This window comes from Macaca thibetana, chromosome 18 (genome assembly GCF_024542745.1).
Source record: "Macaca thibetana thibetana isolate TM-01 chromosome 18, ASM2454274v1, whole genome shotgun sequence".
Taxonomy (NCBI): domain Eukaryota; kingdom Metazoa; phylum Chordata; class Mammalia; order Primates; family Cercopithecidae; genus Macaca; species Macaca thibetana.
The window spans coordinates 10,170,803-10,194,371 of record NC_065595.1 but is presented as its reverse complement, the minus strand read 5'-3'; the positions used below and the strand labels follow the sequence as shown (position 1 = coordinate 10,194,371).

General features: G+C 37.6%; 1 protein-coding gene across 2 annotated transcripts in view; it reads left to right on the top strand.

Moving 5' to 3' along the window:
- Positions 1–23,569, top strand: part of DOK6 (docking protein 6) — a 437,100-nt gene that overhangs the window by 308,973 nt on the left and 104,558 nt on the right. For both annotated transcript variants that reach the window (XM_050767818.1, XM_050767819.1), the window contains exon 6: positions 19,451–19,589. In XM_050767818.1, the coding sequence (XP_050623775.1) occupies positions 19,451–19,589 (139 nt within the window). The remainder of the gene's footprint in view (positions 1–19,450; positions 19,590–23,569) is intronic.

Here is a 23,569-nt window from a genome sequence, read left to right as displayed (position 1 = left end):
AATCTGACTCAAAATGTCCCTTTGTTTCAGAACCCTTATTGCCCTTTACAGAAAATTCTCAGACTGTGTCTGTAGTTGCTCATAGTTGTTTTAGATAAGATTTTCTGCAGAATTGACAAAAACAAAAAAAGTCTTCTTCTAGTTACTTATAATCAGAAACTGGCTTTTTAAAAAACAATTGTTCTTATGCCCGGAAGTGGTGTTTCAAATTCTGCTCTTTTCCTAAAATTTCTTAATTATTTCTAAATTTCCAAATGGGTACCCAAGTGAGCAAAGCCGTCTACTCCACTCTAGCAACTGAGTAACACCGACTTCATTTCTATCCGTATAGTCTTGCTTTGTTCTAGAATGTCATTTAAATGCATGTCTGGCCACTTTCACTGAGCGCAATGCTTTTTAGATTCTTCCATGGCATTTCACAGATAGGAGTTTATTCTGTTTTATTGTGGTAAGAATATACTATAATTCCTTTACCCACTGACCAGTTGAGAACTTTAAACATAGTTTAGTTGATTGCTTTATATAAACTCATGAATTCTGGTCTAAAGAGTAATTCTGTCACACCCCTTCCTGCACCACAGGTGGCAAGACTGACTCGTTTTATTCCAAACTCTTAAGACCCAATGTAGATATATTTCTGGATCTTAATCTCTAGACATGTTATTTTTATGACAAAAGCTTTTGTAATATAAACATTAATGTGTGAAAATATTCATTAAGCCTATTTCTATTTCTCACTGGGCAAAGCACAAGCTTTGAAAAACTTCAAAAAATATGAAAATGATAGAAAATGAGGAAATATATTTCATATTGCACCTGAAAAGTGCTTGTAAACAGAAAGTTGCCTAGAACACATGGATAATTGTTTTAATAGGTTATTATTTAGGCATGATGAGGTCAATAGATAAGGACATCATTTATCTTTGAAAATATAGTTTGTGATCCTGTTCCCAAGAGGGGGGAGCATGCCATGGCTCCGGGGGGCCACAAAGTAGTACTGAGGTTGGTCACAGGCAGAGAGAGAGAGAGAGAGAGAGAGAGAGAGAGAGGGAAAATGGCTAAGAGCCTTCATTGTGTAACTGGCAAGCCAAAGAAAGCAGGGATAGGATTCCTTAGTTTGGAAATTTCAGCAGGCTCTGGAGCATGGAAGCTGATGCTTGGCCCTGGGGTGATCAGGACAGCGAGACAGTGGCTCAGAGTTAAAGAGTCTGACGAAGGAGGTGGTGGTGGTGGTGGGTGTGGGCTCCACATATCGGTTGGTTTGCATTTGAAAAGCCCACCTGCAGGGAGTTATTTACTATCTCTAGGACTTGGCTAACCGTGGTAGGGGCAGTCCTTCCAGTGGCATCAAGGCCTTAGATGTCGAAGAACCGGAACATAGAAAATAAAATATTAATAGAGTAATGCGTTTTCTAAGTATTACCTTTAAGAAGTGTAACTCTTCAATGGGGTTAATGCCCTGTTAATATAAGGTAGAAAGTTGCCTTGTTTAACCTTCCATGGGAGGATTCCATATTCCAACAGCTGATGAGGACAGCAACAGAGAATCTGTGGAGTCCACATTGAGTCTTGGAGATGTTAAGGGGCGGATTCGCTTGTTCTTGCATTTGAAATTCCCTAAGCAGCCAAAGTAATTTCGAGTGAGAAGGGAAAGGTTGGGAAGACCCATTCCGGAACTCCTCTCTCTCACAGGAGAGACAGCTATTCTCCTTTCTCTTTCTGTTGCCTATTAAACCTCTGATCCTAAGCCCCCAACCCCCAAAAAGCTGAGAGTTGGGGTGAGAGCACACAGCAGCTGACTGAAAGATGAGGGAAACATACAGTTTAGTACTTTTGTACTAAAATGCCTTATATACAAGCCCACCCAAAAAGGATATTTGTAGGTTAAAGCTTAACTTTATCATTTTTATTATTAATGTTGTTTGTGTTCACCAGCACAAAGATTACATAAAAATTCCAAGTCTGGCCTTTGTCAGTTCATAAAGAAGTAGTTATCCTCACATACCCATGATTACATACAAATGTTAGATTAAAAGGTTCCCTTTTGTGTTATTGTCAGGAGCTCCCTGCAATAAAATGTTATAGAATATATACCTAACATCCTTCTCTGAAAGTTCTTTTCTCTTGCTAGCATATGTGTTCCTGGCACATAATAGGCCCCAAGAAATATTTGCTTAATTATTTGAAGACATGCATAGCGCCTAAGTTATTTACCTGACGAGAGAGAATTTCTTTATTCTGGCTTATTCCCTCTACAAACAGCAGGTGCTTGATGAAGTACTCAGCAGAGGTTCCAAGGCAACTGGCTATAGATCTTTAACAAAAAATAATCAAATTTTCCATGAAAATATGCTTATGACAATATAAATTATAAAAATAGGAACAATGTTTTGGTTGTCGAAAACAAAAATATAAGTTTAATTTATTTTCTTCAATCACATTGTGCTATTGTTTGCAGTACACATTCAGGTGCATTCTTTAACTGCAATAAGCATTTTCCTCTGTGTCTTGACACTAGTCATCCATCAAAAAATGCTAATTAGTTTTTCATAAGCTGTCTCCCTTGGAAGGAATTTTTAAAATTCAGTAGAAGCACCATTATGAATTTACTTAAAGTATAATATTTCATACATTAATGAGAACAGAAATTACAGAAACTTACCACTAAAGAATTATTTTTCTTCCAGTTACAAAAAACAACCTAAAAAAAGATAATTTAAACAGTGCTGTCTTTTTAAAATAGAATGAAGCTAAAGGATCATTGAAAGTTTATTCTCTGTAAGGCAAACTATGAATATACCATATAAAACCTGTTCGACCTGTCTTTAAACAAAAAGCCTTAATTAATAACAAAATTTAGACTGCCAAGGGTCACTTCCAGGGTTTTTATGGATTTGGAATATTATGATAACTGATGGGAAACTGAAACCTCCTTCAAAAAAGATGCGGTGTTATTTCAAACCTCTTTTCAATGGAAATCTTAATTCCATATTACAAAATGAAATCATCTGTGTCTATGTGTCACTTTTGATCACTGTTTGAAGAGCTTTGATATTCTTAATACATTCTTCAGGGAGGAAAAGGATGCTAATACTATTCATATTTACACTTTTGAACTTTTAGTTCATATTTATAAGAGAGGGTATTATCCCAGTAAGTTATTATTCTTATCTTCAAATGAGTGCTTTCAAATAGCCTAGCAATTCCTCATTGGTGTGGGGGACATCCTCATTAAGTGTAAGCCTACTGTTTCAGCCTGGACACGTTTTTCCTTTGATCTAGAACTAGAAGGACATTAATGACCAAGTTTTAGAGACAGCTACTATATTCCTTTCCCCAAAATGCCCATCATTTTGGTGCCTGTCTCAGAGGCTTAGAGAAGTCAGCTTCCCGGGGCAAAGCACCCAGATAGACAAGACAAGGAAGGACAGAGAATAGATATCAGGGCACAGTCAAGGTCAGTCAAGGTCACAAATTATTTGCACAACCCTGAATATAAACCTGTCTATGGAAACTGAATCCAGTATGCTTTTGTTCAACTCTGCAATTTAAATTGTAAATTAGATTTTCTTTGTCATGTGTTTGCATTAACAGCAAAATACTTCATATCTCTAAAGTTAAATTCAGTCATATTTATGTTAATTTAAAATATTAATAATCAGCATCAAAATCGAAAATAACAGCCCAGGATCCTGAGGAAATAGATAGCATTCCTTTATCTACTAGTCAGATTGGTTTAAAATGAACCCTGCAATAATTCAAAAATACTAAAGAAATTAGAAATATTCTCTAAAAGAAATTGTTTTCTTACTCTTTGTGCTAAGGAAAATTAATGCTTTAAAAAGAACCCCAGAGAAAAATAAAGTCAGCCAAATCCAAAATCAGAAACTAAGCCTTTATTTATTCCAATCCTAATCAACTATAAATATTTTTATACTGCATTTCTATTAAATATGCCTAAAGCTGACAACAGGTATAGAAATGGGTTATTTCGCCTGCAGTTCTAACTACATCATCTGCATGCTCTGCTGCACTAAATGTAATAAAACTTGTTCTAGGTGGAAGATAGCACAGCCCCTGAGAACAAGAATGAATTCAAAAAGGCAACATTACTAGAGCTCTATAATCAACACCTTCCACTGCACAAGAAGCAGGTTGAGAAATGACCTTTACATAAGCTAGTGAAATAGCAAAGCGATTTTTCTTCCCTTCTCCAGTGTTGTCTGTGTTGGTGAAAGCACGGGCAGATTTCCTCTGTGGAAAGCTGCCACTTTACGAGGGGAAGCAGTTTTTCACAGGCAAACTCTGATGGGGACAATTGCTAGTTCGATAGAACACACACGCTCGGGTATGATTGGGCCTGTCAGGGGTATTGTGGACCACAGTCTAAGAACAGGAAACACCATCTCTAAACATAGAAAATGCAACACCACTGGGGAAGGTGGCAGAGGCCAATGATCCTCTAAAGCACAGCAGGAAAATATTTGCAAAGGAGGATGTTTTAGCCCTCTAGGCAGTGTAGGGCTCCTGTGAAACCATTGCTCATAATCACACGATAATATCTTTTATTTCACGGTGCCTGACAGTGTTCAAAAGGTGTTCCTATTTTGATCCTCATAGCAACCCTCTAAGGTGTGAAAGGCAAGTCGTTTTAGAGATGGGCAGCCACAGACTTGGAGGTCAGGTGACTTTTCCAAGGCATCCAAGCTGAGCCCAGGGCCTGTGGATTCCTCATCAGTGTTTCTCCCCAGGATGCCACCTGCCTTCAGAAGGCAGTGTTTGAACTTTGCAGGGTATCCTTTTCCACTGCTCTGTGCATTCTGGGGCACCGCAACCTTGTAAGCCTGGTCTCAAAACCTTTACTTATTTGACATAATATTCATTGAAAAGAAACACAGGAGATTTGCTTTTTAATTCTCTCATTTTCTACCTTGCTAATTCCATCTTCCCCCTTCATTTTGTAGGAATGCTTCATGAAAACAGCAAGAGAGATCATTGGGAATTGAAGTGTGTAATCAATCCCTGGAAGGAAAAAATTGTGGAATTATATAAGATAATTTTGTAGCTCAAGTACTTAATATCATAGACAACAGAGCAATACAAAACTTTATGTGATGGTTTCTATAATTCATCCTTACATACAAGGATAAATGAAACCCTGTAGCTATTACTTTAGATATTGCTTAGCAGCAGACAAATCTTTTGTTCATAGAGAAGATAACATTGAAAATGAACATTTCATGGAGCTTTAACAACTAGCAAAGCTGAAAGAAATATTTTTCACTGAGATTGCTTTGATCCATGATAGGTATTTACAATATGCAGCCAAAGGCTTTGACCATTAAGAAAAATAAAATAAAATATATAGTGCTTGAATTCCCATTAGGTCTCAAGGGTAAAAGAGTAAATTTCTCTCAACAACTTTCCTTATGGCATTTTTATCCCATTCTTTATAACACTTGGTGCTAGGTTGAGAAAAGTAGAAGATATTCCAGTACGCCCCACCTTCTTTACACTTTCACAGAATTTCATCTCAAGCTGGGACAGGAGCTGGAGAGGGAGTGAGGCAGCCAGCTCATTCTGTCTTCTCCCCCATCTTACATCACTGCTCAAAGAAGCGGGTGTTTGGAGTTCAGAGAGGATCCAGTTGTTAAAATACCTAACCTGAGGCACTTAGACCAGCTCTCTCCAAGATTATATGGAATGCTAAGTTGCTCTTGTCTGCTACTGACGAGTGCTGTCTCCTTTCCTTCTCCTGACCCACCAGGACTCTGATGTTGTTATGAAGCCCAGTGACTTGTAAAACCAACATTGTAATGGCTTTTACTTCTAAACCTCTGAAATTACCCTTTCCAGAAAACCAACTCTTTCTGGATAAATACTTCTCAGTTATGTACATGATTCATTCATTTCTACCATGAGCCCCTGAATTCTCCCGAAGGTGTTAATAACTGAAAGTATTTTTGGAAATATGAAATGACTTTATTTGGGTCCAGTCATGGAGATGTGGTGATCTGGAGGTGGCAGACAGAGAATAAACTATTCCAAAGCAGCGTCAGAATCTTACTCATTCGGGCAGCTTTCCCCAATCACCACCTGTCAGCCTGCAGTCACATACTTGGCTGGACAGAGTACCTTGCATGCAACAAGGGACGGATCAACGTTTGTTGAATGAGAACAAGCTGATGAGAGTTGGGTCCTGTGAGAAGGTTTTCTGCAGCCCTTAGTTCTTTCCTCATGTTCAAAAGAATAGGAAACTACCCTGGGCTTGCTCTGAAAGTAGTAGTTTGAAACTTAAATATGCAGAAATCACCTAAAGTGTGTTTTTATTTTTATTAATTTTTAAATATGTATTTATTTATTGAGACAGAGTCTCACTCTGTCACCCTGCCTGGAGTGCAGTGGCATGATCTCGGCTCACATTGCAGCCTCTGCCTCTCGGGTTCAAGCAATTCTCATGCCTCAGCCTCCCGAGTAGGTGGGACTATCGGTGTGAGCCACCACATCCAGCTAATTTTTGTAATTTTAGTAGAGACAGTTTCACCATGTTGGCCAAGCTGGTCTCGAACTCTTGACCTCAGGTGATCTGCCCGCCTCAGCCTCCCAAAGTGCTGGGATTACAGGCGTGAGCCACCCCGCCCGCCCCTGAAGTGTATTTAAAAAATACTCAGTACCCACTATCAGAAAGCTATGGCATCTAAATATATGAAAGAAAGTGCGCCTTGCATCAGGCAAAACCAAATGGAGAGCTAACAATGGAGGAAGAGGCTGTGCACCCTCACGCTAAGGACCCATCATCTTCCTTTGCTTCTCTTTCACAATTGAACTTATCTCGCCGGTGGTTACTCCTGTGTCTTATAGATGAAATCACTGAGCGGGGAGAATTTGATTATCTCACCAGCCGGCAGCTTAAGTTATCAGGGAAATGCAGTCGGTACACCCAGCCAGAGGTGTGGGCAGCATGGAGAGGGACGTCTAGAATATCCCATGAGGATAAGACTTTGAAAATCATTTTTATAAGTTTAACTTCGTTTCCTCTGCTAGTTCGGATCTTCACTCCCCCTCCTTCTTGCTTCTTTGGCCTTTTACTGTCTTCAGATTATAACTAGCTTGTTCACTGAATGCTCTTGTTTGAATCATCACTCTGGACTCAATCCTTGTTGATTTTTATCACCATTTGACTACTGACCTTTCCCATTCATCTTTTTTGTTCTTTAATCTTTTCTTTATTTGCTACTCTCTTTCTCACCCCATACCGTTCCTCCGGTTTCCGGCTAAGCATTAATCTCGTTGGGGAGAATATTGTTAGCCTCCAAATTCAAAACTCTCAATGTCGCGTGTGAATGACCACAGCAGAAAGGAGCCCAGTGCCTAAATATGCCTTGTCCTAGTGACCTCGCTTTATTGTTGGACTCTTAGCCCATTTGGACTACTATCAAAATACCATAAATGGGGTGGCCTATAAACAAATTATATATATATACACACACACACATATACACACACATATGTATGTGTATATATGTGTATATATACATTAGATATTTTGTGTGTGTATGTGTATATATATATTTTACACCCCTCCGCCCCCCAGTTCTTGAGGCTGAGAGGCCTAAGATCAAGATGCCACCAAGATTTGATGTCTGATGGGAGGCCCACTCCTCCCAGGTGGTGGTCTCATGCTTTGTCCTCACATGGTAGAAGGGCAAACAAGCTCCTTTGGGCCTCTTTTTGTTTTGTTATCTTTTTTAAAAAAAATTAAGACAGAGTCTCACTCTGTCAACCAGGCTGGAGTGCATGGCACCATCGTTCGCTCACTGCAGCCTTGACCTCTTGGCCTCAAGCAATCCTCCCACTTCAGCCTCCCGAGTAGCTGGGGCTACAGGTGGATGCTGCCATGCCTGGCTAAGTTTTGTTATTTCTTTGTAGCAACAAGGTCCCACTACATGGTCCAGACTGATCTCAGACTCCTGGGCTCAAGCAATCCTCTTGCCTTGGCCTCCCAAAGTGCTTGGTTAACAGGCATGAGCCACTGCACCAGGCCTGGGTCTCTTTCATAAGGGCACGAATCCCATTCATGAGAGCTTTGCCCTCATGACCTAATTACCTCCCCCAAAGGCCGTCCCTCTCACTACCATCACATCAAGAGTAGGGTTTCAACACATGCGTTTGGGGGAACACAAACATTCAGGCCATGGCAGACTGCTTTTTGAATTGACTGAAATCTAAGTCAATGGAGCATGTTCTGGCACATATCACTCTATATGCTCAACATTTAAAAATACATTTTTAATTTTGGCTTTTTGGGTATGGCTTTCTGACAATGAAAAGAGCCTCTTTAGCGATAATATGAATCAAAATAAAATATATTTAGTTCATTCCATACCCCCCAAGTGATTATAGAAGCCAGGAATAAAGTCGTGGAAGAATTAGATGTGTGGGCAGAAACTTAGAAAAAATATTTTCCCCAAATTTAGGGAGAGACTGTAAATCTGGCCTGATGACTATATAAATGTGCGACCACAATAAATGAAACCTTTTGCCAATTAATTTTCATAGACAAGGGAGTGAAAGTTTTCCTATTTGAAATTGCAGATGCTTTACAACTGTAGCAGGTTCAAGAATTTAACACAACCTGATGCAGTTAAGTGTGAATTCTTTGTTTCTCATTGAATGTTTCTCAGGAACCCCTTCTCGCTGGGAAGTGGGTAATAGCTATTTCAGATCACCCCTTTCAGATGACTCACACCTTGGTGATACTATTTTCTGCCCCTTCTTCCTAGTTTCATGTAGTTTGATGTTGAAACACACAAAAATCTTACATGACTTTATGGAATAAAAGGAACCCTTGATTCAAGCCTCGTGTGGTCTGGTCTGTTCCAGGCTGGCATCTGCTGTAATAAATATAACTGAACTGATTTGGGCTTTGCAGATGCGCTGTCACTCCCCACTGAAACCCCTGATCCTGGCCAGTTTCCTCATTCCTAGATTTCTCACACCCTGCTCTTCGACTCCAAGTCCTCCACGTTGAAATTTTTGGATGCCCTGCAGCCAGATGTAGGCAATGGGGAGTCAGGAGTGTAGCCTTTAGCTCACCTATCTAGAGACCAATTTATTTCACATTCCTGCATTCTCCAGAATGTTCACTCAGATAACAGACATCGGGATATACAAGTCTCACCCAATGCTTTCTAACTTTTTTTCTCACAGTCACCCAGGTCCTGATGGAACAAGGTTGCCTCTTAAATCATATTCTAATCTCCCTCTAGCTCTGATTTATAGCAAAGCTGACTTAATCATCTAGATTTGGCTTTTACAAATTCATCAAAGTCTGCCTGGCTAGTGACTCAAATCTCACTCAATCTCAGAAATGAAATGTTGACTTCCTATTTCTTTTGCTGTAATAATACTTTCCATGGCAAATTAGGGGAAAATGTCCACAATAATTTCTCAGTGGAGAAAAGTCCTTAGTATACTGGAAAAAAAAAAAAAAGTAAAGTCATTGCAGTACAGTAACTTCCTGCTCTCCTTTACCCAAGTTCTGCTGTGTCTGCAGCTGTTTGTGGAAGAGAAGAGGTCTCCTTGGATCTGCTGGCCAGCATTTTTCTTATCTTCTCAACTACAAGCTGGTTCAGAGAGTGAAAGTCTACCTGGATCTCAGGAGAAAGATAACTTGAAGAGCAATGTCTGTAGTGATGCAAACACAAAAACAGAAGAAAATTCTTCATTTAAAAGGCATTTTTTCTTTATTATTTGATCTCTCAAGCACCACCATGATTTGTGCGACATCAAGGACAGCACCTGCAATGCATCCCACTCATCCTACTCACCCCTCACCTGAGCTCCCCAGGGTCAGAATCAGATTTCCATGGGCTCAGAAGAGGGCCGGAGAAGTCAGAAGACAAAGATATACAAGCTGTGTTAATTAGGAAGCCTTTAGAGAAACAGACCAATATAATATACATATACATATGTTATACATATACACACATATGCACACATATATAATGCACATATATACATGTACAGACATACTAACACACAGACAACATACAAGTACTAAATACAGGTCAATTCACTTCAAAGATCCTGTATTTTGTGGTTTAAACCTGGCTTTGTTATTTCATTTTATTCTATTAAAGGACTCAAGTTTTGTATTGTTTCTGCTTTTTTACCATTACCTGAATTAGCATCAATTAAGAAATTATTTTGCCTTCATTATAACTGTCCCAATTGTTCTTTTCTACCAACGTGTTTGTCTTTTTAGCAAAAAGTGAAGGTTTTATTTTCAAAACATTAACTGAAATCAGCTTGACCAGACTTTACTGTTTTTTCTTTCACAGTTAGAATCACGAAGTCTAACAGGAGGGTGGGAAACTATCTCAATTCCATTCCCAAAATGAGGTAGATGGGCACCAGTAAGAAATGAGGATTAGGAGCAACTCTGTGCATGTTGGTTGAGACTCCAACCAACCGAAGAATAGGAATTGGCTGTCACCGAAGTGAAAAATACACTCCGCCAAGGGAAATTCCCACACACAATCTGTTCAAATACCAAATCTGGATATATGCCCCCAAATATGAGGGCAAATGAAAATGTGAAAATGGGATCTAGGAAGCAAACAAATAAGATAGGTAAAAAGACGTCATTCTCAAATTTAAAGAATTGGAGTGGCTCTAAAAGTTTTATTGTAAAATCTAATAAAGATTCTTCTTTTTGAAGGTCTTTAAAGGTCAAAGAAGGAAGCCATAAGAAGAAATAAGAACAAAATAAACATATGTTAAGATGATGGGAAGGACAAATATGACAAGGTTTTTCAGAAAGCTTAGAGAAAGGATCAATCAATATGGAAGGAAAAGAGGGAAGATAATAAGATCCAGCCAAGTAAAAAGCTAAAACTGGAGTCAAAGCAACAGTTAGGAATGCTCCTGTTTTTCCAGGCACCAAGCAGCCTGCTCTGACTTCTACAGGATCCTGGGTGGAAACCCACCACCCTGTCTCAAACACCAACATCCCCTTTCGTGGACTCAGTTGCCAGCCTCTATAGGTTTTATTTTCCTCCCTATCTACTTGTGATAAGTCTAGTTGGGAAAAAGTCATGTGAAAATAAAGATAACGAGATATTAGAAGTACTATAATACAGATTTATACTTAATTCAGCAGGAGAAACAGAAGATATTGGTCCATTCCTAAACTAGAATTCATTAGCATGAACCATGATGAGCCTAACATTGTGTAACTAAGAAGATCAAAGATATCAAGGAATAATACAAACTGATTGCTACTTTTATTTGATAGGGAGATACGTACTCTACTTCTTAGCATCTACATTGAAGGTGATTCAAGCTATCTATTCACTAACATTTTCAATGAAGATTATTTTAAGAAATACAATTTAATGTGTTAAAATGAAGTTAAAAATTTAAGGTTGAAAATCCACTAAGCTGAAATGAACATTTGATGTTTGAAATTATAAAACGTCTAGGTAATTGTATTTGAAATTCTTTAATGTTTGAACCTTATATAGATTCATTTTGTTCATGATTTCAGTAAATTTTATTTCTATTTCAAAAGAAATTAAAAATTGGTAGCTTAGGCAGGATGTGATGGCTAACACCTGTAATCTCAGCACTTTGGGAGGCCGAGGTGAGAGAATCTCCTGAGCCCAGGAGTTTGAGGCCAGCCTGAGTAAGAGAGGCCCTAGCTCTACAATAAATATATCAAAATACAATGTTAAAAATTAAAAATTGAGTAGATCAAACATATGCCTACATCTTTTATAATACCAGTCGGTATTTGCTCTGAGTATCTTAGAATGATTTGTGTTTTGTGGTTTTACTGGGTAGCTTGTTTTGATAAAGTACTGTATTTTTTTAGTTGGCATTATCAGTGATCTGTCAACTGAAACTCTCTAGAGAAAACACAATAAGGATAATAAATTCAGAAGTTCTTAATCTCTATAAGTTTATATAATCATGTACTCAGAGTTTTTAAATAAAAAGTTAAATGCATATGTATGAGAATATAATTCATAATGGTAATTATGTTTTTAAAAATATGATTTTAAAAAATATTACATCTTCCATTGAAAAAATATGGTTATCTCTGAAAATCTAATCTAATATAGTACCTGACAAGTAGACAAGTGGGTGGTGCCCAAAAATTATATGTTGACAAATGAATATAACCTGAGAAGAAAAGTCAATCCTTAGTCAAATCAAATCCAGTCTTACATTTACTTTCTATTTGGCTATGATACTTTGTCTTCTATAGTCAGTTGAAATGCTGAAAGGATCTTTCACATGATTAAAAAATTATCTTAACTATATTTAAAGCAAAAGAGGAATACAAATGTAATTTTAAACCCTGATTACATGCTCTTTTTGCTCTGAAGAAATATAATTCTTATTTTTAGGTTCCCCTCAAAATGGTGAAAAAGAGCATAACTCTTCTCTAATGCAGAGACTAAATAACTATTAAAATTTGAGACAAACTGAAAACTGTCCCAATCGTAACATGGCAGTTAAATTCATGTTAAAAGGAAAGTCTACTTCATAAATGACAGAATTCAAGTTTCTGCTTGTCTTTTGTTATTAGCTCTTCAGCACAAAAATAGGTGTGAGTATAGATCAGTAGCTGCTCCATGTGATACATTCAGATGCCCTCAAACAAGTTTAAAATAGAATAAGTCTATACCAGCTGGGAACATAAGAACGTATCACTTCTGTGTATTTAACTGTTTTATCTACTCCATTCGGAAAAGTACACTACCACCAAGGGACCATTCAAAAACAATGTTTTTTAATTTATTTTTCTTTTTTTTCCTATCAGAAACTATAAAAATCAATACTTTTTATGTAGCCATTATATTGATAATTTTCATTTGCTTGGGTCAACAAACATTTAAGATATACACGAGGGGCTTTTTGTGATTAACATTGGGAGTTAAAAATGTTAAAATTCCTAATTGCCAGGGAATATCTGATAACTTTACAATAAAGCCTCCAGGAGATATGTATACAGGGCAAATATAAAATCTGTAAATCTTTTAAAATTTTTTTCCCCATTAAATCCTTATTAACCTGTAACTATATAATAAGGATAATGGTAATAATTTGTGATCATATACTGAGGTAATTAAGGTCTTATGAGTTACGTCACATCTTCACATGTTGGGTTTTTTTATTCTGAATTTTTGAGGCATAAAGTAAATAGAAGAGTACCTTATATGTATATATTTTCAAATATTTACTAAAGCCAAACTCCAGAGTGTTCAGGGAGACTCAACTAGTCATCTTATTGAGTTAAAGAAAAAAAAAAAAAAAAAAAAAAGAAAGAGCAAGAAAAAAATAGAATAGGGTAAAATGAAAACTTTGAAAAGATGTGAAAAGATAGATTTTAACTAATGTGACTATAATTGTGTCATCAGAGTACACAGGTGGAGGAGTTGTAGAGTTTAGGCACAAATGTGTATCTTAGATATGGTTTAATGTTAGCTCTTTAATTTAAAAGCTGAATTTGAGAGGGTTAAATGGCATTTCACAAAGCTAGTTGGCAGTAGAATCCAGACTAAAACCAAGATTTCCTTGTAGGCATATTTAGTCCGTTCTCACACCGCTATGAAGAAGTATCCAAGACTGGGTAATTTAAGAAAAGAGGTTTACTTGACTCACAGTTCTTAACAGGCTTAACAGGAAACATAGCTGGGAGGCCTCTGGAAACTTACAATCATGGCAGAAGGGGAAATAAGCATGTGTTACTATGGTGGAGCAGGATAGAGAGGCATGGCAGTGTCAGCCTGTACTACCAGCTACTCAGGAGGCTGAGGTGGGCAGATCACTTGATCCCAGGAGTTCAAGGCTGCATTGAACTATAATCATGCCTCTGTACTCCAGCCTGGGTGATAGAGCAAGACGTTGTCTCTATGAAAAAAAAAATTTACTGTAAATAAATCTATAACTTTTCCTTATTTTATCATTCATGTAAAGATTAGTGAAAATGTTCCTTCTATACTTAAACCCCATCTATTTCACTTTTCCCCAACAATTTTTGTACATACTTCCAGAGTTTAGTGTACACACATGCAAAGATGCATATACATTCTTCCCATGCATTTTTTACATTGATATAAAATTGTATTTATTGTGTACAACCTGATATTTTGAAGTACACAAACATGCGGAATGATTAAATCTAGCTAGTTAACATAAGCATCACCCTCACATAGTGTCCATGGTGAGAACACTTATCCACCCTCTTTAAAGTATACAATATATTTTTATTAACTATAGTCACTACCATTGAACAATAGATCTCTTGAACTTGTTCCTATTTAACTGAAATTTTGTCCCACTTTTACACAAATATTAGCACACTCCACATATTACTTTCACCTGAATAGTTACTTTTCGTAATTTTCATCGAGTTCTTTGAGCATTAAAAAAGTTCATGTGTGTAAACCCTGAAACAATGTAACTTATTCTTCACTGACTACTACTATTTATTACAACTACTACTGAAGTAGTTGAATTTCTAAAATATGTTGCTAGATGAAACAAGAGAAATTAATGTTTTGAGTTTCCATCTTGTTTTTGTCTTAATGATTTCTATTATTTTTAAAAAGTATTTTCACAGGCAGATTCATCTATCTTTTCTTCTGTGACTTTATTTGAATCCTCACTTGAAATCCCTTCTCCTTTGAGTTCATATAGAAATTCTTTGATATTTTCTTATGGTGCTTTTTTCCCCCATTTGCTTTCTCTGGAATTTCTATCAATGGAGGAAGAAACATGGATTCAAATTTTTTTCCCAAATGGCTACCATTCAACAGTTTGTTGAAGAGGTCAGCTTTCCCTAACTGATCTGAGACTCTACTTTGACCATATATTTAACTATTATATGAACTGGGTCTATTTCTTGACTTTCTGTACTGTTGCTTTACTGACTTTTCTGTACTGTTTTTCACAAACTGCTTGTCCATTTTGCCCAGTTTCTTAGATCAAAGTCTGACTCAGAGTAACCAATCTTTTCATAGCAGAAAAAAAAAAAAAAATTCTAGCATTGTTAAGTGACAATAAAGATTAAACTGTTAACAGAATAAAAGTGTTAATTGGTTTTAACTGCTCTGTGGAAAAACTGTGCTTTGAAGAATTTCATTATGTTCTATAATTAAACATTAAATTTTAAATACTGAACAGAAATACCACTGGGTTTTTAGGAACATGCTCCTTACTCTACCCCATTACTGAAAGTTTAAAATTTCTGTGTTCAAGGAGAATATTTGGTTATTAAATATGTATACAATATTGTAAAACTTAGGGAGAATGAAATTATACAGCTGTGAAGATGGACAAAACTGCCAGATGTCAACTAATTCATCTGTAGCAAAATTTTATCTAGAGACCCACAAAAAATTATCTTAAAGTGTCTACACTTAAAATGTCTCCATAATTTTTGACTTGGTAAATTTATTTCACACATCATGTGGGAAGAAAGAGTGGCATTTCAAAGTCACGCCTTCATAGAGAGCCAAGTTTGAGAGTTAGACAAGAAAAAAGGGGCGTGGTCTAGTAGTTCAATGCTAGGAATTTTTTCTCCAGAAAATTCCTCCATGCACCATGTTAGGGCTGATTCTGCCCTTGAAAGCAACTAAGAACGATGAATAGTGGAACACCTCCTTTGGAGTTCAGTTTCCTTCATTTATATACATCCACATGATCCCTGGTTATTTTTTATTTACCAGAACATAACAGAGATAAGTCTGACAAGTACCGTTGTTTCAAGTGATTCTGGATGTGAGTGGCAAGACTGGATAAAGAGGATATTCTCTTAGATTCCATAGTGACAGACAGACATTTACGGAAAAGACCAGGAATTTTACATTCCTACTACATAAAACATATTGACTCCTTAGCACATGCTGGCAGTGTCAGCTGGAAGGGTTCCCAAGGCCACCCTCCAAGCTTGATAATCCTCTAGAAGATTCACAAGACTCAGAAAAACACATTATGCTCACAGTTTGTATCACCACAGTGAGAAATAAGATTAAAATCAGCCAAGGGAAAAGTCACAAGGGATAAAAGACCAGGAGAGTCCAGGCAAAAGCTTCTAAGGCCCCTCCCAGTGGGGTTGCATGGGGACACCCTTAATTCTCCCAGCAATGACGTGTGACAACACATGCAGTGCCGTAAACCAGAGAAGTTCCCCTGAGCCTCGATGTCCAAGGTTTTTATTGGGGGTCAGTCATGTAGGCATGCAGCACCCCCAGGACTGACTCAGCTACTCAGGCTCCAGGCTGCAGCAGACTGAAAACAGGCATTCCTGCTGGGCTGTCCTTTGTTGGGATTAATGTATCTGGTCAAGTGGGTACAGCATGGCCCAAGGTCTCAGACTTACAGAAACAGGTAGAGTATTCCAAAGGTCCCAGAGATCATATCCCAGAAGCCAGCCATAGGCCCATCCTAAAAATAGGAATGAAGAATGTGCAGGGTTGGAATAACCAACTGGGGACTGCTACATTAACCCTTTACTGCCCACTATCACATACATTACTTCATTTAATTTTTTTAAAAAACTGAAATTCTTGTTGGTGATTTTATAGGTGAGAAGTTAATAGGTAAAATAACTGGCTCAGATTAATCCCTAGTTGTCCTCATGGCCCTATACTTCTCCCTGGTAGCACATATCACAGTAAGTTTGTGATTCTTGCTGGCCTTTCCCCACTACTCAAAAGCCTCAGAAGCAATAGGACATATATATTTTTCCCTCCTATTCAAGTCTCAGGCCCCAAATGGTGCTTAGATTATAGTAGCTACTTGAAAATTATATGATAAATTTATATGACAGCCTAGAACATTGTGGTTGAAATTGGTGCCCTAGTCTTTTGAGTCCTATATTGTTATAATTTCCCTATCACAATATCAAACAAATTCTGGAAACAAGTGTGCCAGTTCTATTTACCTCTTAGAATTTGTGAGGCCCTAGAATATTCCTCAGAGCTGAAAGAAACCTTAGAGATTATCCAACACTATTTTAGATAAGAAAAAACATTCATTTTGTACAAAGTCATTGTTAGATATAAAGAGATTACATTTGCAACTGTCTACAGATAATGGAATTCTAGTTTGAAGTCACGATAAATATGTCATCCATATTTTCCGTTTCACAAAATAAATGCAATTGAGGAATGTTCATCTTGTCGGCAAGGGAGTTGGGGGTTGAAATGTAACTAACACCTCTGTTTTTCCCAAGTTAAGGAAATGATTCTTTGGGTTCATTTGCCCTTTTTGATATGTTTCTAATATTAGTTTTATATATCAGTCTTCAAAAAGCTGTGCAAATGCAGCTTCTAATGTGTCCTCCTGTGGGTCTCACGTGTCATCTCCCACTCTTCTTCAATGAAATGGTGGCCTGTGGAGAAGGTTCTGGAGTCATCATTATCAAATATAATGTGCATGTGAGTCACCTGGGGGTGTGTTAAATGCAGATTTAGATTTGACGGTCTGGACAAGCTCCCAGGGGGCAGATGCTGCTGATCCGTGGACCATGCTTTGAGGAGCAAGTCAAATGCCATCTAAATTGTTTCCTCTTTCTCCTAATTATATTCTGTAGTATTGGCTTGTTACCACAAGACTGTTTAGACAGATATGAAACAGTCTATCTGTTCCCTAACAGCCCCAAAAGAACACATTTTAAACAAGGGAAACCTAGGGTATTAGTCCATTTTCATACTCCTAGGAAGAAATACCCAAGACTGGGTAATTTACAAAGGAAGGAGGTTTAATTGGCTTAGTTGCACATGGCTGTGGAGGCCTCAGGAAACTTACCATCATGGTGGAAGGTGAAAAGGAAGCAAGGACCTTCACATGGTGGCAGGCGAGAGAAGAGCAAAGGAGGAATTTCCAAACATTCTGATTCCAAAACCATCAGATCTCGTGAGAACTCAGTATCAGGAGAGCAGCATGGATGAAACCGCCCAATCACTTCCCTCCCCCTCCACATGTGAGGATTATAGGTCCCTCCCTGGACACATGGGAATTACAATTTGGGATGAGATTTGGGTGGGGACGCAGAGCCAAACCATATCACCTAGCCCATTTATTCCAACATGGCTGACAAAAATCATAAACTTGACCTTCACTGAAGAAACAGCATCTTCTACCTAAAGTTTCTTTGCTTTTTATGCTATTTGAAATGCCTTAGTTCATGATCAAAGGATGAAGTTTACAGTAGTTTTTACTTCAGAGACAAAAATCCCTCCTGTAAACGGGCAAGCTCCTGCGGGGGGCAGAGTTAAATCCCAGGAAGTGGACAAGCACTCAACCTTTACATCTTAATGACTGAGTGTGAAATAACAATCTGTGCCTCCATTATCTCATTTCCAAAGGCTAATAAGCACTGTTTTTCAGATGACTATGAAAAAGCTCAACCTCAAACAAGATGTACTCACTACTTATCAATGGTTTGTTGCTGATGCTCCTTACTCTGAATCAACAAAGGAAGCTCATTTGTTTCACTTTGTGAAAACTCTTCATTTTTTCCCCCCAGACTTTCCATTTCACGCTGTGTGAATTTTATTAAGATCTCTTTCAGAGAAGCTAAGTGCTGGCTCTATAGGGCCCTAAGGGATCACAGTTGCAGCCTCTGTAATGTCGGGAGCCTCTTGAGACATTTCTATTGAAAACTCCTTGGAGAATCAGAGAAGAATCTAAAATCTTTTTGGTGCTCAAAGTTTTCCTCATGAATATTTTTATGTTATAACTTGAAAATTGCTTGATGTTGTAACCTGAAAAATCAACACAAATCCAGTTAATAGCCAATATCCAAATATTAGCATATTGATATTGGGTGGGTCTTTCTGAAAACTTTCTTAAAAGCTAGCTTAAAATATTATTTTCCATTTTAGAGTTAGCCTTTGTTAATAAAACTTACCTATAATCCTACTGAATAACAACTTGTTAGTGGAATTTTCCCAATGTTTTTAAAAAGTAATTCTAATTAGTTGAAAAAGAATTTGCATTCTGATTTTTCCCTGAATTGACATAAGAATTTTATTATATGTTCTCAGAAATGACAAAACTGCATAACAGTTTGTCCATAATAGTCTATATCATAATGGCAGATAAAAATACTGTAATTCATTTGTTTTTAATCTTTAAATATTGGAAAGCACCCACTGTCATTATCTAAATCATTTTGTTCCTTTACACTGTTGTGAATGCTTCCTTTTTAGACATCCAAATATACATGGATTTTTATTTTAAGTTGCATTTTCATGTACCATTTAAAGATACATTTTTTGGTTCGTTTGCTTATGGCTGAATCAGCCTCACTAACTCCTGTGGAGGTCAGGAGGAGGAGGCACAAGGGTAAGGGTTTTGTCTACGTGGAAAACTGTTACGTACTTGAACACATGGAGACCCATCTCTTTCCCTATCTCTGTTCTCACAGAATGTGTGACACAGGAGAAGGACTATTCACTTTTCAAACGAGGGAAGGAGAAATGATCTATCAGAAGGTCCATTCTGCAACATTGGCCATAGCTGAGCAACATGAAAGATTAATGCTAGAAATGGAGCAGAAGGCCCGGGTAAGGCCCCTTCCTTGGTAACCTATCAGCTTGAAAATGAATGTCACTGGGGTCTGATGTACACCATGTATGTGTGGGGCCATTCATGTCAGCGCCTGGGTGTTCACCCTGCCCTGATCCTGAGGGCTTACCCTACCTTCTCACCTAATATCCTACTCAATATGTCACAGAAGAAGTTATTTGTGGACACCAAGTGTGAGCCCTGCACTTCTGGCATATACCTATGTAAGATCTGTTGCCTTGGATGTCAGAGTGGAGTGCATAATGAAATAAGAAGCAATGCTGCCTGCATGTCCCCACATACGGTTGGATCATCAGATTTAAATATGGGTTCAAAATAACTAGGAAAATTAAGTTCTTACCAGAAAGGGTTCCACTTTTTTTTTAATCTTTATTTTTATCCTATATGCTCTAAAACTTCTAGCTTTTTCTGTATATATAATAAAATGTTTGCAGAAGGAGTTTATGCTAGTTGACAACAGAATAATTTGTTTATCATCTCGTCCTGGAACGGTAGTCCAGTTTTAGGATCATGCTAAAAAATCATCTAGTAAAGAATCTAAAAGTAGTAAATTTTATTAATATGACAAGCTGAAAAATTATAAGCTTTATCACTAATTTGCTTGAAAAGCAAACAATGAAATGACTATTGATTATAATCTTAAGAGCATTATTTTCTCTAGGATTTATGAAGATGCATCTGAGTTAATCTATAGAAGGACAGGTGGTATTTGGGAAGCATCTATAATTCTCTTTGTGAAACATCAATAAGTCTATTCTAATTTAAAGACAATGAAGTTTTTATATTACTATTTTAGTTTTATCTCCAAAATTCTATGAAATATTTAAGTATAAAATAAAAATTTTTAAAAGAAAACAGTAGCTTAAATGATATTTTATTCTTAATGCACTTCTAATTTTCTCAATCCTATATTTCTCTCTCCATCTGAGGTATGGTTAAAAAGAGCCCTCCTAACACCTCAGGAGGGAAAGGGCATCACAGGACATTGGACTGCCCATGGAAATGAAAGAGTAGCTTGAGCATTTGTAGGATGATTAAGATGAGACTGTGGGATTGACTGAAGAATCATCAATTAGAGAGGGCTAGTAAAACTTAAATCTTCTAGAAAGATTTGGGTAAACTTTAAACCATTGTAACAATTATCTAAATGTGATGCTTTTCTAGTGATTAAAATCAAGTGGAAAAATATATCAAATTTCAAATTATTTCAGAGTCATGCATATTGATCATCAGCCCATATTTTCAATCTGCTGGTGCTTGTTTTCAACAAAAATTAACCATGGGGTTAACCATGATGTCACTTGCTATTAGTTAACCTCTATACTTCTTTATAGTTGTTTTAAACAAGCAAAAGCTCAGAGTGATTTAAATTATATTTTAATGATGGGAATTCCAAGAACTCTTTCACATACTGTAATTATCTGCCATAAAGAAGAATACCCCATTGAGGCTCTGGGCTTGCATCCCACCACCACCACTTACTGGCTGTGTCATCTTGGGCAAGTTATTTAACTCTGGTTTTCCTTTATCTGTAACAAGGGCATGTAATTGTTCTACTCATTTGGTTGTTAGTTTCTGTGCATTCATCTATATAAAGTGCTTACAATCAGACCAAGCACATAGAAGTACCATGAAAGCGTTCATTATGGATGAGGGTGATGTCCGACTGACATTGAATAACAAGAGTTGCTATTATGGCTACATAATATCCTTCACACTCTTTCAAGTATTTCTAACAATGTTGTGCCAAAATATTTGCTAAACAAAACTTAATTCACTTTTGTTGTTGATGTTGTATGTTTCTCATTGTCCTGTGCCACTGAGAAGCAAGTCAAAGGACTGGAGTCAAGTAATTGCTGTTAATGGCTCAGATGAGATAAGGGATCCAGTCACTGTAACCGCAGGCAGTCTAAAACTAGGGTGTACACCACATATGTGGGTACCGACATCAGTGCTGAGACAGACAGAAGAGAATGCAACAAACATTTAAACAGCAGGCTCAGCAAGGCTCAACAGAGAAACTTTCTAGAAATTACAAAACCAGAGAATCCATCACTCAGCGCATACATGTCAATAGAGTGGTTTAATTCAGAAATAATTTCACAACTATGCTTCCCTCTGCAGGTTAACGCTAGTAAGAATTACTCTACGGCTAATTTGTCCTTCAGAGTAAACTGAACTAATCCTTTTCCAAGTGCAAGCTGCTTCAAGTTGATAAATGCCTCAATTTCCAAAATACTACAACCAAAAGCAAAGTTTTCCAGTTCTCCCAGATACTTTTTTTTTTTAATATAGATACCACCTCACCATGCACAAAACTTTTCTTTGTTGTTGTTTTTTTGAGACAGTCTTGCTCTGTCACCCAGGCCGGAGTGCAGTGGTGTGAACACAACTCACTGCCAACCTCAACCTCCTGGGCTGAAGTGATCCTCTGGCCTCAGCCCCCGACTAGCTGGTACCACAGGCCTGCACCACTATTCCCAATTTTTTTTTTTTTTTTTTTTTTTATAATAGAGATGAGGTCTTACTATGTTGCCCAGGCTGGTGTTGAACTCCTGGGTTCAAGCGATCCAACTTCCTTGGCTTCCCAATGTTTAGGAATACAGGTGTACCATGCGTGGTCACGGAAAATTTAAAAACTTCCAACAAGTATGAAAGAATGTTTAAATACTCTAATTCTTCATTTGCTATTTATTTTATTTTATTTTATTTATTTTTTTTTTTTTTTTGAGACGGAGTCTCACGCTGTTGCCCAGGCTGGAGTGCAGTGGCGCGATCTCGGCTCACTGCAAGCTCCGCCTCCCGGGTTCCCGCCATTCTCCTGCCTCAGCCTCCTGAGTAGCTGGGACTACAGCGCCCCCGCCCACCGCGCCCGGCTAATTTTTTGTATTTTTAGTAGAGACGGGGTTTCACTGTGGTCTCGATCTCCTGACCTTGTGATCCGCCCGCCTCGGCCTCCCAAAGTGCTGGGATTACAGGCTTGAGCCACCGCGCCCGGCCTTCATTTGCTATTTAAAATAACAAAATTGTTACTCGAAAGTTGGATAAACAAACTCAAATGAGAAATAATGTCTCAACAACCGTTTCTTACTATAAGTTTTAAGATACATGGGAGAATTAAGCTAGGGTAATACATATTAAACTGGAACTATTTGAGGAATGTGTTTCAAATATTTGAGAAAATGATTAAAGCTAGATATTTGAACGAATATGTTCATCTCTAGAAATGTTTGTTTCACAGAGATCATTCTTGTTCTTAGAGCTAGCAGAGTTCTTTGGATTCCATTGCCAAAAGTATCTGTAGCTGGTTTGATGTGCATGTGCAACATTATCAAAGAAAGTTTTGACATTCTTTGTGATAGAATTCATTCATCAGAAACGGTATCACGAATGCATCCATGTGACTTAGGCTGTTAAGGTTGAGTACAGGCTGAAATCATGGACAAGGCCCCAACTGGAAATAATTTTAGATTTTCACGGACTTGTTTTACACACACACACACAGACACACACAGACACACACATTAAATGAAAAGTGCTCTTTTTTAAAATGTGCCTTTTATGTTTAAAGCAATTATAAAATGCTCACATGTAAAGAGCAGTTGAGAATGAGAAAATTTTTTTCTGCTATATCAAAAATAAGTAAGCAAAAAGAAGTGTGTTAGTGGGGGGGATTGTCAATCATTTCCAATCTTCTAACATTGCAAGTAATTTAAGAACATTTGTATACAAACACCCTCACAAAATGAGAATTTCAGTGTATAAAAAAACAGCATTTAGGATGCTCCTGTTCCACAGTCCCCATCTCCTGGCCTGCCAGGAAAGCTCTGTACACAGTGTAAGGACAAATAGCATGGGTGCTGTTGAAATGCCAGGAAGATCAAGACTTTGTCTAATGCTTTAAAAAACATCATCAGTGGGACTTGCCAAATGGGCTGCCCTCCAGAGCTGTCAATTC